This window comes from Canis lupus, chromosome 10, assembly GCF_011100685.1.
Source record: "Canis lupus familiaris isolate Mischka breed German Shepherd chromosome 10, alternate assembly UU_Cfam_GSD_1.0, whole genome shotgun sequence".
In the NCBI taxonomy this organism is placed as follows: Eukaryota; Metazoa; Chordata; class Mammalia; order Carnivora; family Canidae; genus Canis; species Canis lupus.
In genome coordinates, this window is record NC_049231.1 from 56,181,855 (window position 1) to 56,197,626 (window position 15,772).

Genomic DNA, 15,772 nt, shown 5'->3' on the forward strand with positions numbered 1-15,772 from the left:
TCAATCAACAATTAACATATGGTGTATTATTTGTTTCAGAGGTAGAGTCCAATGATTCATCAGTTGCATATAACACCCAGGGCTCATTAAATCACCTGCCCTCCACCTTAATGCCTATCACCCAGTTACCCTATCCCCGACCCCTACAGCCCTCCCACCGCTCCCCACTAGCAATCCTGTTTGTTTCCTATAGTTAAGAAAGTTTTGCCTCCCTTTTGATATCGTCTTACTTTATTTTTCCCTCCCTCCCTATGATTCTGTTTTGTTTCTTAAATTCCATGAGTGATAGAACTGTCTTTCTCTGATTGACTTATTTTGCTTAGCAATAACACCCTCTAGTTCCATCCACATCATTGCAAATTGTAAGATTTCATTTTTTTGATAGCTGAGTAATATTCCACACCCACCCCCCAATCTTTATCCATTCATCTGTCGACGGACATCTGGGCTCTTCCCATATTTTGGCTAGTTTGGATACTGCTGCTATAAATATTGGGGTGCATGTGCCCCTTTGAATCACTGTTTGTATCCTTTGGATAAGTACCCAGTATTGCAATTGCTGGGTTGTAAGGTAGCTCTATTTTTAACTGTTTGAGGAACCTCCTTCCTGTTTTCCAGAGTTGCTGTATTAACTCTTTTTTTAGTTAATTTTAGTTCAGTTTAAACTGTCCATAAAATTTTTATTCAGATTAGAATTTACATACCATATTCAAGTCCAGTATATAACTTTGTCTCTTCCAAGGACACCATACTTGGTACCCTGTATAAAAACAAGAGTGCTTGTATTTATTAATAATACCAATAAAAATGATTAAAGGGAAAAGTGTCATTGCTAGAATGTTTAAATCAAAACAAAGATGATGCTCTTTTAAACAAAAGATTTCTCATCTTCAATATTCCAAAACTGTTTACTCTGTCCTTCTGAAGAGTAATGCTATCCTGTCCCAGTAAGGACAGTATTATTCATCTTAAACAAAATGCTAATTAAATTTAGTTACTTTATGGGGGAAAATTCACCACCCAAATAAAAAAAAATAATAATATTCAATATTCAAGTGTAAAAGCTTAAACCCAATAATAAGCATTTATATAAACATTTATGCAAAGAAAAGTCAGCTTTATAATAGTATAAGAAAGGTTAAAACTAGACACCAAAAATTCAAGTCAAAATTTATTATAGAATACATAGCAGACAAACTTCTTAAATAATTATCACCCTTCCTCTTAAAACCACTCAAATTGATCTCTCCTAACACCTGCAGTAAAATGCCATTAACTTCTTTTGGAAGACAATTAGATATAAAAATACTGCATTTCCCAATTAAAGATCTGCCACAAAGAATTATGTTAACAGAACCAGACTCAGCTAGTTAAACTTATTAAACAATTAAAAGTCACTTTTAAGGTATGTAAGAACAGATTTTACTAGGGAATACGAACCTTTATATCTGAAATCTAAATTTTCTTCCATGAAAAATACAACTTTCAACATTTAAAAATGCATATCAATTCAACAACTTTTTATTTAAAAATGGATAGTACTTTCTTTCCTTTCTAAGAGGAAAAACAGGCACAAATGCCAAGGAAACATGGGATAAGTTTATCCAATAAAAAGCTAATTATTATAGATAGAAATTTTATAGTGATTAGTCATCACTCATGAACTACACAGCATTTGTAATGAAGAAAAAACTATTTTTAAATCAACATACCCCCACCTATATTGTACTTTTTAAGTTGAATTTAAGCAAGTTATCTCTATCTTAATATGTGGTAGTTATGAATTCTTGGATTTATCTAAATGGGTAATAATATTAAGATTACTAAACTGCCAATTATTTAACTATGTTCCTCACCATAATCTAGGGCCTAGGATGGCAACGATAGTGTCTCATGTTTCAAACCAAGCCTAAAGAGTATAAACAAAGAATGGTTATATTTTATAATATAAAATAGTAATTTGCTTTTCAGAGACTTTGAAGTTCTAATTCAAATTCATAAAATTTGCTTTTCATTCTATAAAGCTTCTGCCTTTGGCAACATCTTGCAAACTTGAGCACTCTGTACAATTGTACATGATTAAATAAATAATATATATATGTATCCAGAATCTAGTCAGTTAAAAACAAAATCAGATTCCGGGGCGCCTGGGTGGGTTAAGTATCTGTCTTCCGCCCAGGTCATGATCCTGTTGCCGCCTGCCACTCCCCCTGCTTGTGCTCTCTATGTCAAATAAATAAAATCTTGTTAAAAAAAAAAAAAAAATCAGATTCTTTTACAACAATGAACTTCAAGGAGTCCAACATCTCTACTGATATTAGATTTCACCACCAAAGAGAAAGACTGATCAAACAGTAACAAGCAAAAAGCATAAGACTTTTACCCCCACCCATTCATCCTTCCCTCCCTGTTAATACCACAGGAAAATTCTTGCCATGAATTATCATATGAGAGTTGATATCTTCTCGCTGCTGCTATAAATATCAGTAGTTATGTAAAGTAAGAATACTATTGTACCCTACCCAGTCTGTACCTAATTCCAATAATATTGAACCAAGCATGCATTTTAGTCAAGTCATAAAATTGTTCTTACACGACATAATAAAGCAACTGCTATAGTAAACTATTTTGAACTTTTAATACACACACACACACACACACACACAACCATAGCTATCAAAAAAAAGATTAATTGGGAATTTGAAATGTTTTGCTTGTATGCATTTCTGACTCTAGTAACAGCAAAATTAATAACACTAATTTTAATGACACTTAAAAACAAGCCTCATCTAAGAGCCCTGATGCTAATTTTTAAAATTCATGTCACTCTGAATTGCTTACCTACCAGAAAATCTGAAGAAATATTATTGCTGATTTACAAGTGTTTTAAAATATCTCAACCTAACTGGGATTTTGAAGTATTAAGAAGTACATTTAAATAAACTCAGCTTAGGCTTTCCTTTTGAAACCTGAATTAAAACAGATCTTTCATATCTCAAGTGTATAAAAGGCATCTGGTTAGACACGTATTTCAGCTTTATTTGTTCTTAGCTCTCACAAAATCCTTTTATGTTTATTTATCTAAGATTCAGTTTTAATAGTTCCTTTCTTCTCTAACAAATTAATTCAACTCTGGTTGGACTGACAAGTTCTACGTGAAATGTTTCTCAGCAAGTGTTAAATATGTATTTATACTATTTCCTCTGGTCTTCGGAAGAATAATTTTCTAAAAGAAATCTCTATCCATCACCCAAGTAAGACTTTAGCATTATATCTTTTTGTGGCCACACTAAGTATACGTGTGCTGCCCTGTACTTTGATACTTAAAACTGCTCAATGCTTTTAATTTTGCACATAATCTTAACTGAACATATTTAAAGTGCCATCAACAGTTACAGATGTGCATTCTGATTTAAAGCTATAGTAGAAATACATAGAATTTAAATCAAATACCATCACTGCCCCACCCCAAGTGAAATTCATTTTTCTCATACATTTTACAAATAGTAATAATTTGACCTCTGGAACTAAATAAAATTCTGACAATTCCTACAAAATATATTTTTTAAAATATCACTTATACAATAATAATGTTAAATCACCTTCAAAGCACCAGACAGCACCTGGCCACCTAATTTATAACAAATTTTGTTCAATGTTTGTGCCACCAAAAAAAAAAAAAAAAAAGACCTAGAAGTTTTCAACAGCTATGTTATTTGTACCACTAGATGGCAATCTTCTCCAGATTTGATTAGAGCAGAACTATGAAAATAATCACTGGTGGGAGAGAAAGGATGGTGAAAAGGGAAGAAATGACTAATAACATAAAAATAAAATATACAATGCAAATCCATTATGCAAACGAAGGCTAGGTGAACTGTCATGAAACAAGTGCAAACAATACCTCTCGTCTATAGGTGGAGAAATAATTCTTGTCTACTCTTCCCAATCATCCCCCCACCCCAAGAAAGCAAATATAAAAGGTATAAAACCAAGCCACTAATACTAACAGATTTTGTTTTCCATTCAAGGTTAAAAGTGTTTCACAAGAAACAATTGGCCTATTTCTGTGTTGTTATCCAATTCGATCCTAGGCATCAATAATAGCTATAAACACAAATGAAAAGCTAACTCTCTACCATGTGAACAAAAGGTTGCTAGGTTTAAAATTAACTCTGAGCATAAGAACTATTTCCATGTCTGACACACAAGCTTTTAAAAATCAATGAAAACAGTCAGAAGGTGAAATAAGGAGAAAACAGGGTTACTCACCGTGGAGTAGTAACTGTTTCCTTTTCTGTGTGCAGCTCCCCCAGCAGAGCTGGGTAGTTTCCTGGAGGTGCCAAGAGAGGTTAGCTAGCCCTGCCCCTCATCGCAGAACAACACATCCTTTCACATATTAATGAAATGGTCTCAAGTCTTAGACCTTAACTACGAAGTTTTCTTTGCCCGAGAAGTTAGTAAAAGCTGAGATCCTTAGAATGATTTAACTAAGAATGGCTTAACAGATCTATCAGAGGAAAGGGGGCACAAAGTCAAGAAGAAATATTGGAGATGAAAAATGATGACTCCTCTACCTTGAGTAACCCTGTTTGTATAGATGTTAGTTTTCTGCACCCTGTGATAGCTGTTAGACCTAGAAGATTATAAAGAGTGGACTGCAAAAGGAGAAATTAAGGACGATTTCAGGATTAAAGGCAAGTGTCCAAAATTCCTGTGTGACCCTGCAAAGACATAATCCAACTTCCACATCTATAAAGGTAGAACTAGGAGTATAAACTATACCACACATATTTCTATTCAATCATTGACTAAAGGTTCCAACAGCAAAATAGAGAGGTTCCATTTTAAAATTCATTCAGCAACCTTGGTATCTGACAAAACTGCCAAAAATTCAAATTGTACTAAAGAAATTTACACCTACTTACACTCAAGGGTCCCTGTTTTACCCATCCTTTGAAATGGTAAAATTTATAATATATACAACAAGATGCTTAGTAATCCTATATTGCCAAAGGCCAAAAAAAGTACAATGAAGATACCATTAGGTTTATTATGTACTTTATACTTAGGACAATCAACTCATCTAAGTTTTTATATTTTGTCAGTCTCTAATACAATGCACAGAAAATTGGGTTTTCACATTTAGTAGCCATTTACTTAAACAATGGGATTCTAAGACTATGCCATATATTCTCTTAGGAACTAAGTCAGATTTTCTTACAGGAAAACTCAGAACTGAACCAAGTTTCCAGTCTCATTATTCCAATTTTCCAGAAGACAAATACTACTAACATGTGCAAGGCAAACTTAATAATGAAAGATCTGACCAAAAAAATTAAGCAGCTAGAATGTTTTTACCTCACTGAGATTTATCTAAGAAAAATAGAAGACTAATTTTAAAGAAAACTAAGTAGCTATGTGCTTCCAAAACCTGTTCTAGTATTTCAGAAAATATATAATTTCCCACAATATCACAGCCAAATTATTATTAACAAGAGTGACTTCCTCAGGCACCTTTGGCATTACACTAACTAATGCACTTGTCACAATTCTGTTTCCTTTTCTCCCCCGCCCAGTATATTTTATTTCTTATGGAGACCTGCTTCTAATAACCTCCAAGAATTATGCTACAGATATTCTTTCTTCACACTAGGAGGTATGATTTATTATCACAGAACAATGACAACATCAATTGAAATTATTTGATTAGGTTTTTTTTGTTTTATTTAAGTAATCTCTACACCCACATGGGGCTCGAACTCACAACCCAAAGGATCAAGAGTCGCAGGTTCCTCTGATTAAGCCAGCCAAGTGCCTGTGATTAGTTTTACCAAATCAATTTACATTTAGAAATGTTTAACAATTATAAACCTATATTAGAATAAGCACTTCCAAAATTTAAAAAAGCTAACTTTATTTTATACTTTAGTGAGAACTAATTTGCTATTTGCACAAAATTGAAATCTTATATAAAGAAAATAAATGTAAAAGGTCATACACTGTCAAAATAAGTTAAAATTTCAGATGAAGGAGATACCAGTTAGAAATTGGCTTTAAAGGAAAGGATTCTGGTAAGAATTATTTAGAAGTCCAGGAAAGATTTTATAAACACCCTCTTTGGCAATTCAAAGGCAAAGGGCTGCTCATGAATCTTTGATTCTACTTTGTAAAATTGTCCCTGCCTAAATGTAACTAGTCAAAGAGTCCTAAAAATGTGTATTGTTCAATGATTAAGACAACTGAAGTTTTTGTTCTTATTCTATTTCATTATTATGTATTATTAAATATATCAGAAAATAGTTCATATTTATATTTAAGTTATTAAATTATATAAACACTATATATGTTTATATTGAATACAATTTTGTGTTACTTCATTGTATCTTATTATATTAAATTTTCACTCTGAAAGTGAAAATTCTGAAATGTAAAACTTTCAGTCTAAATTATCTTTCCTTCTCAAGTTTTCTGGGAAAAACCTCTATTAAGGAAACTCAGGATCAAATTTAAAGTTTATAATGTTTAGTAATACAGGCAAACAGTCTACTCATTTTTATTCCACAGAATTCATAAAGTGTTTATAACATGGTATTCTATTCCTTATTGAAAATGCATTTCATTATTTACAAACCTAACTGGTTTTATCATAACCAGATATACAGAACTTTGGTCTTGATGCACATTTATTTTAAAAGTGATAAAGACCTCACTTCAATTCACTATTAAAGTGCACATGGCATAAACATATTCATACTGAAATGAACTGCAACAGAAACCTCTCAGCCTCCTGAGTGGACCCTTCAGCGGTGCATCCTAAGGATCACTCAATACTAAAAATCCTCTAATCATATATACAAAAGATACATGCTTTTGCTCTTAAATTGTTATATTAAGTTACCGTATTTCTTACTGTCAATATGTTCAAGCAGAGCTAAATTTATTGATGTAAAGAGTCTGTTATGTACAAAATCGGTTTTTAGCATGCCATAAGAGTTCAATTCTTACCATTATTACACACTATTAAGATCATCAGGAAAATCAAAACCATTTCTATAAGTCTCTCAATTTTTTTAATGTTTAAAATCAATCTCTTAACAAAAACGAACTGTTGTAAAACTGCCCCTAAATCAAACTGTAATACTGATGAAAACCTAAAGTGCTTTCAAAGAACTCAGCAAATTCCTAGACAAACTTAAAACAGATTTCCTTACCTGAGATGACCCTACTTCTCCCTCTCAAATCTAACGAGCAATCTAAAGTTCAATGCCTAGAAACAGTTTTTAGAGTGAAATAAGTAGGAATCATGAGAAAGTATGACTCCAAACAATGATCATACAAAATATGGGAAAGACAAGCAAGTCACATTTTAAAACCACTCCTTGAAATTTCTAAGATTTTTGTTGCAAATCAACAAATAATTCTTCCCTTTGTGTTTTCTGAGGGGGCAGGGGTTACTTACTCGTTTTTCCGTGATTTTTCATGAACATGCTCAGCAATGAGATATTGACGTTGAGAGAAAATGATCTAAGGTGGTATATTGAAACTAGATCTGAAAATAGCATCCAACTAACTAAAAAATGAGCTAAGGTTACATATTGTTGATTTCATTTAAACTCATTTTTTTCAACTGTACTAACAATGGACTAAATCAAGGCATTCATTCAAAATAGTGACAGTCTGAAAGCACTTAAATTCATAAAGCAACTTAGTAGAATCTAAAAGCTCAAAATAACACTTGAAATTATCCTATCCTGGTACCATACGGAAATCTGATTAAAGCCTTCAAGTATATAGGCCTAAATTCTGTCTCAGGTATTTTTGGTCTAACAATGACAAAAAGGTTAAAGTGATACAGAAAAAACAACAATAACAAAACCAGTGACTCATTATGTGACTAAGACTTAATATATATGCCAAATGGCAAAACAGCAAAATATGTAAAGTAGTTATTTTTACTTACAAGTTAGTAACCGGCTCTCCTTTCAATGGAGGTAGGAGATTTCCTGAGCCAATCAAACAGTTGTGCACTATAGTCAGACTCTGTAGAACATCATCTCTGAAAAAAGATAAAAGGTATTTTGTATTTTAGAAGACTCCAAATCCCTGCCTAACAAAAGGTCTTGGAGAGTCTAGGGTGAAGTATAAGAACCTTAAATGGGGATATATAAAATTAAGGCCAAGGGACTCCTGGGTGGCTCAGTGTTTAAGCATCTGCCATTGGCTTAGGGTCTGATCCTGGAGTCCTGGGATCGAGTCCCTCATTGGGCTCCCTGCATGGAGCCTGCTCCTCCCTCTGCCTACATCTCTGCCTCTCTGTGTCTCTCATGAATAAATGAATAAAATCTTAAAAAAAAAAAAAAAAAGGCCAAGAAGTGGCAAATGTCTTCACTTTACCCACTTAATAATACAACGTTATTAAACAGGCTCTAAATAACCAGAAATAATACCAACTGATTGCCCTTTGTGAATCAATTCTGAACGTAATCAATTATGTACCCAAACATTACTACCATTAACAAAAACAGAAAATAGTACTACAGAAGCTCTTCCAGCACCGTCCATCTTTTAAAAATGGACTAGCTAATACATTTACTCCAAAAAGTAGTTCAGACATCATCAATCATACTTCTTTCTTCCTCCAACACCATTCCTACTGAATTTGCTTATAAAATTTCCTGGTATTTCACACATAGTAATTTTCTTACTATTATTTTAGGAACTTCCAAAGATTCAAACTATAAAAGTTTAAGGATCTTAAATAACTATGTTTTGTTAAAGCCTCTTAGGAAAGAGAAAAATCTCAGAGATATTTCACTAGGTAACATAATGTCAATAACATGAATTACAAAAAAAAAAACAAAAAAAAAAACAAAAAAAAAAAACAAAACAAAAATAAAAACAAAAAAAACCAGAAAAACAAAAAACCCACCCAAAATCTAATCTAAATCTAGAAAAACAAGCATTTCCTTTTTTTTTTTTTTTTTAAAGATTTTATTTATTTATTCATGAGAGACACACACAGAGAGAGAAAGACAGACACAGGCAGAGGGAGAAGCAGGCTCCAGGCAGGGAGTCTGATGTGGAACTCGATCCCGGGACTCCAGGATCACGCCCTGGGCCAAAGGCAGGCACTAAAACGCTGAGCAACCCAGGGATCCCAAAACAAGCATTTCCATACACTTCCCAAAAGATGCACAAGTGAAATTGCTTGCGAATCACAAAAACCAGACTAGAAAAAAAAATGAGCTTTTCTATTTAAAAGGTTTGAATATTAAAAAAAAAAAAAGGTTTAAATATTATGACAAAGTCTGTATTATAAATTGTATTAAATTGTTTTTTAATTATATGTATGGCAGACATAAAGACCCACTGAAAATGAATATATCAGATATGTCACAGAGAAAGGGAAAGGCACAATATATTTTTCTCAGTCTGCAACCATATTAATACTATGTGATTCTAAAAGAAAACTAACCTAGACATTTCAAGTTCTCCATCGCCACAGTGCTGGAGTTTGATGAGCTCAGGCTGAAGAAAAGAGTCCAATAGATAGAAGGCAAAAGCCACTTCTTCTGAAGAAGGAACATGCCACTGGATGCCTAGATTCCACAAGTCCCCTGGTTTACCCCAGTCCTAGAAAAGAACAGCATTTGTCCATCAAGTTGAGAAGTGGAAAACAGAATATACACACCTAACTTAAAAGGTCTTCCAGGAAGGAGTGCCCAGGTGGCTCAGTTGGTTGTGCTCTCTGAGGGCTGAAATCGAGGCCATGTCGGGTTTTCATGCTGGGCACGGAGCCAGCTTAAGATTGTCTCTATGTCCTCCCCACCCCTTCTCTCTCTCTCTCTCAAGAAAAAAAAGGTCTTCCAGGAAATATGTAAGTAACCCAAACCTCAGGTAGCAAATAAAGCAATATAAAAGGGCATAAAAACTTATTACCCCTTCGTTATCACTCCAGAAAAAGGTCTCCCTGAAGAGCTACTCAAATAGGAGTTTCCTCTAACAGTAAGAGTAAGCTTATATAAGGCTACTAAGTTCCCCCAAATAAAATTGCATGAAATTATATGGAATATACAAGTAATATATATAGCCTATCAACCCACTTCATACACAAACAGAAAAGAAAAAAACCTTAGGCTGCTTTAGCACTATGTTACACTTCCCAAGTTTAAAACATTCCAAGGATAATTTAATAATCTACTTTAAAAATAAAGAGGTGACACCTTCGTACACAACATGAAAAAAACCCACACTCTGGATCCTTAGAAAAATAACCCAGTATGTACTTGAATTCTTAATTATTGAAAATGCTTGCCTTGATAGGAAAGTATTCAGAAGGAGGCTTGTCAAAGCCACCTGGCACACTGCAGTACTCTGTAGGGTAGATAAGTGTAGTAGAACGAAGGAGGTGATGCAAAAGGTTACAAGACAGAGTGTAACCCTGCTTACAGGTTAGATGTAGGGTTCTTTGGAGAATCTTTACAAGCTGCTCCCTATAAAGAAGCAACTTCTTCCCATCCACTCGAGTAATCTAAAAGAGGAAGAAAAAGTAGAAGATATTTTGGAAAAAAGATTAAGAATCAATAATTAATGCAATGGACAATGTTTAGCTACTGAAGTAGCCTAAAATAATGAGAGTGTTTCTTAAAATGACTTTCATTTTAGATTTGTCATTTTAAGTATATCCTTACAATTTTTTTTTTTAAAAGATCAAAGTGCATTCTCTGAATTCAGGCTCTCCTATGCCATAGCACTGTCCTTTTCAAAGAGTCTATCTCTTCAAAGAGACAAAACTGAATTGGGGTGCTCTGCTGGTGACTTAACCCATAAAGGAAAATCAAGTTTGACTGATAGCCAAATTTAGAATGGAGAGACAGAGGAAAAAAAAAGAACTGCCAAATCTGATAAAATTTTCAATTAATGAATTATGAATATCAGAATTATTATAAAAAGTATAGCACTGCAAATGAAGCTATCAACAATTACCACACTCGATAACAAGAAAATGCCATTATGTGACTTTTTGTAGCGATATCAAGAAATTTCTAAAACTTAAGAACGTTTTAGTCTGAAGGCATCTGGCTGGCTCAGTCAGTAGAGTGTGCAACTCTTCATCTTGGGGTCATAAGTTCACGCCCCACACAGGTATAGAGATCACTTAAATCAATCAATCAATCAATCAATCAATCAATCAATCTCTGGGGCACTGCGTGGCTCAGTCAGTTAAACGTCTGCTTGATCTCAGCTCAGGTCCTGATCTCAGGGTGGTGAGCTCAAGCCCTGCACTAGGCATGGAACCTACTTAAAAACAGCAACAACAAAACACACACGAGGCACTTAGGTGGCACAGTTAAACATCCACCTTTAGCTCAGGTCATGATCCCCTAGTCCTCAGATTGGCAGCACTGGGCTCCCTACTTCTCCCTCTCCCCTCTGTAGCTACCCATTTGTGCTCTCTCTCAAATAAATAATAAACAAAAATCTTCAAAAAAACAAACTAGACTTTTCATATTTTTAAAAATCAATTTAGGGGATCCCTGAGTGGCTCAGCGGTGTAGTGCCTGCCTTCGGCCCAGGGCGTGATCTTGGAGCCCCGGGATCGTGTCCCGCACTGGGCTCCCTGCATGGAGTCTGCTTCTCCCTCTGCCTGTGTTTCTGCCTCTCTCTCCCTCTCTGTGTCTCATGAATAAATAAATAATATCTTTAAAAAAAATAAATAAAAGTCAATTTAGAAAAAAAAGAAGGTAAATAAATTTTAAAACCAAGTCAACATTTCACAGTAATATTTCTTTATTACAAAAATTTACAATACCTCAGACAAAAGTTGAAGATTCCACAGCAACTCTTTATCTAGCTCTTCTTCATTTAATACATCATCATCTAAAAATGGCAAAATAGTATCAGGGAAAAGAACTATGCATCCAACTAAATGAATGATTTTTTAGTATCCGTCTTTAGTATATATATCTCTTATAGGCTGAGAAAAGTCTCTTTTTGAGAGACTTTTCATTTCTTTTTCATGAAGCTAAACTTGCTCCAGAGGAAGTGAAAACTCAATTTTCAAGAAAATAAGCACATCCAATCAGGACACTTGCTCCTTCACATCTCAAAAATTGATTAATACTCTTTATGACAAATGCTCCATGGTTCTTGCATATATGAAAATAGTAATTTAACAAAGTAAAATTTCTAAGTTGTCACCTGGATGATACCGTAATTCAAGCAATCTCTGCCCAAACTACAAAATTAAAATACTGCAAAGCTTATAGAATCTATTTATCAACAGAGTTGTAGTAACAAAAAACATTTTTTTACCTAAAATTATACGTAAAGAATAATTTTATGACTTACTCATTGTAAGCTGAGTTATAACACTGCAGCAGTGAGGAACGAATAACTTCAAAGACTCCTCTGGGCAGCACTGAAAACATATTTGTATCAGTAAGTCTTTTGGAAGGCCATGAATATTCAATAGTCACAAAGCATATTTTTCACAGGCAAGTAAGGGTTACTACTGAAAGAACAATGTATTTTAAGTACATAACAAGCATGTCTAAAATAATTAACCATATAAATCTGTTGGTTACTGCTTCATTAATTCATCAGTTCAAAAAACCAAACTCACCTTTACAGCAGCACGGCACATGTCTGCCACCATGCGGCCTGCTACTCTTGTTTCAAATATATGTGAAATAGAAAAATTAAAAACCTTCTGAAGGGCCACCTGTTAAGATATGTAAGAAATGTAAATGCCTTATCAGTATTTTTAAGAACCTTAAACACCTTCTGAAACACAGAAGAAAATGAGACTCAAACTATAAAAACAAGTAAGAAATCCTTAACCATCTAAATTTTATAAAGATTTGCTTATTACTGGCTACATCAAGATCTATGAATAATCTTTACACAAGACCTAATGTGAACAAAGCGTTTTAGGCACAAGATTTTATTTGCTACAGAAACATTAAACACAAAACTGCAGCTGCTAGAAGCAAATGCAAATTATTGGATTAACTTGTTGGTTAATCCAATATAACAAAGAGGAAGTTTTTGGATTACCTGATGTTTAGACTTTGTCATTCTGACAACTACAAACTATAAACATTTACCTCTACTCTAAAAGACCTGAAGCAGTCTAATTTTACAATCATGTCACAGAATTTCAACTTAATTGCTAAATGAAAGAATGAGCTCTAGACTTTTATAATTTTTAGGATCAATTAATCCATAGCTCCTTTCAAAAGATTTTGGCTAAAGAAGATTATTTACGTTCATTTCTTTATACTAACATAATCTCAGAAAATATTTCATGCAGCTGTAAAGGAATTTAGCTTTTAATCAGGATAAACATACTGAATAGTCATAATCTCAGATGAAGGGAGAAGAAACAGAAATGGAAGTAAAGTCTGGTCTTAAGACTACACTGTATGTAAGAGACATCTACCAATAAAGTTGCTAGTGAGCACTGAATTAGCAAATACAGAATCACTCTTCCTAGGGGAAATACAGGATTAAGTTATTACAAGTCTCTGCTTACATTATCTTGAACTGATTAAATTATATGAATTTGTTTTTTATGTATTTAATATATATTGCTAATTCAGTAACACTGAACTCAGCCAAGAGCACTATAACTCATGCCTGAACAAAGATTATCTACAATGTGTTATTTTCTGGGAGGCACATCACAGTGCTCTTATACTTAGAACACTAAACAGTACTGTGGCACTACTCTTGTGGGCCATTTTCAACAGCAAAATCTCAACAAAAAGCATACAATGTGGAAAACCTGGCAGTAAATAAGACACAAGAGTGTGTTTTCTTTAGAGCTGAAACAAGGCAGAGTGTGTTACCTTCTTATTCAACCTCAGTTGGAAACATGCACAACTCACATTTTTTGCCACATTTACACATCTTCACAAGAGCACTGCGAATACTGATTTGGGGATCACAAATAAATTTTAGCAAGCAGATGGATTTGCAAATATGAAATTTGCGAGTATAATGAAAATCAATTCACATTTTAACCACTGAGCCATCCAGGGATCCCTCAATTCACATTTTAGTATGAAACAAAGGGTAAATGGCATAATACCTAGTGTAACTTAAAGTTCAATTTTTAAAACAATAAAAAAACTTACAAGACAGGAATTTAATTTTTGCAGCAATGGGACTCTTACCATAAATATTTCTTTGGAACATTGTGTGAGGATTGTACTAAACGTAGAAGACAGACCTAATTCAACCAAACTCTCCAAGTGAGTCATTTTCTCAGTTTCCGTCTCTTCTCTTGTTTGCTCCAATGTGCTACTTTCTATAAGTCCAAAACATCTAAATAATCCAAAAAAAAGTGTAAGTTTAGCAACTACAAACTAGCTTAATGTTTTCGATGATGATTACGTAAGTCTCCATTGTCATGCCTATTCAAATGGTAACTATTCAATTTGTGCATGGCTCACTATCAGTTGTCCTCTTGAAACTTCAGATGTTTGGTCCCAGACAGTGGTTATGGACAGGTTGCAAGCAGAGATAACAGACAGTCATCTCTTTGATGTCTAATAAAGGGCGGGTCTGGGGAACATACTCACCTATCCATAAATTGTAAGACGAAATCCTCAAATTCAGCTGTGGCTGAACAAAGTTCTCGTTCTACCTGTGATATTTCAATGAGGAGAAAAATTTAAAATAGCCTTTGAATTTTTCTTGGAACTACTAAAACTCAATTATGGCCCACAAAATAGCTTTTATGCTACATTAATATACTGACAATAGTGAGAAATAGTACCATGGCTGCTTATCATTTTGGGGTAACTCAATCTACTACTTTCTGGAACCAAAATAAGAAGTAATTAACATATTTTATAAGGGCCCAAAACAGAAGTCAAACAGTCATCTTTATCATCAACTAGTTTTCAAGCTTCTGGTAATATGTACACAGGATTCTTTCCTACTACTGTGAACATCCAAATGTCAAGCAGAAACATGCTTCCAATAAAGAACACAGTTCTAAAAGAAGCAGTCAATAATGAAGAAAATGTCTGTTTATCAGATGTCAATCCCCTCAGCAAATTCTCCTAAGCTAAAAAAAACAAACCAACCAAACAAAAAAAAAAACCCCAACACAATCTCTGCTTATCAAAAAATTAAAAGTGACAAAAAATGGAAATACATCTCTAGCTATCAGTTGTTTACAAAAATAACCTATTTTTGACCTATGCCCTTTGGTGGGTATCTCCTAGACTATCTTACCAAAGACCTGGTCCTCCATATAGATCATTTTAGTCACAAATAGTAATTTTAAACTACTAGTATTTAAACTGTCAAATATGACTATGAATTGACAGTAAGAGTTATAACCCAGTTAATCAATTAGCTTTAAAAGCAGAAAGCATTCTTACTTCTGTGAGGTCATTTCTTTCTTGTAGTACAGATGAACAATCTACTAAAGGCACCAGAGTGGAAAATGTTGCTATAAACTGGAATGTGATCTGTGGGAAGACGTAAAAAATTAACATTAATTATGTAATTATAGTTCAAAAATACAAGTATACCAAGAGGTACAATAAAATACCCAATTAAATTATCTTGAGGGAAATCCTACAATAATTTTTCTGGAAATTTTTCACTTAGAACTGAACATTTTAAGGCTCCTCACAGTTGAGTAGCTGTTACTTTAGTAATGAAGTTATACTAAATATTTATTTTCATAGTCATTTATTAGGTTTAAGCACAATGTTCTCCAACCTTTTGTCAATGAAAAGTTACTTTG

At 33.7% G+C, this 15,772-nt stretch overlaps 1 protein-coding gene across 3 annotated transcripts in view; it reads right to left on the minus strand.

Moving 5' to 3' along the window:
• Window positions 1-15,772, minus strand: part of PSME4 (proteasome activator subunit 4) — a 105,081-nt gene that overhangs the window by 43,662 nt on the left and 45,647 nt on the right. For all 3 annotated transcript variants that reach the window (XR_005365982.1, XM_038551259.1, XM_038551258.1), the window contains exons 12-21: window positions 15,402-15,491; window positions 14,592-14,656; window positions 14,184-14,334; window positions 12,629-12,727; window positions 12,355-12,424; window positions 11,816-11,883; window positions 10,319-10,534; window positions 9,479-9,636; window positions 7,964-8,059; window positions 705-760 (exon numbers count right to left, since the gene is read on the minus strand). Coding sequence is in view for 2 of the 3 variants with exons in the window: in XM_038551259.1 (XP_038407187.1) it covers window positions 705-760; window positions 7,964-8,059; window positions 9,479-9,636; window positions 10,319-10,534; window positions 11,816-11,883; window positions 12,355-12,424; window positions 12,629-12,727; window positions 14,184-14,334; window positions 14,592-14,656; window positions 15,402-15,491 (1,069 nt within the window). In the remaining variant the exon portion in view is untranslated. The remainder of the gene's footprint in view (window positions 1-704; window positions 761-7,963; window positions 8,060-9,478; window positions 9,637-10,318; window positions 10,535-11,815; window positions 11,884-12,354; window positions 12,425-12,628; window positions 12,728-14,183; window positions 14,335-14,591; window positions 14,657-15,401; window positions 15,492-15,772) is intronic.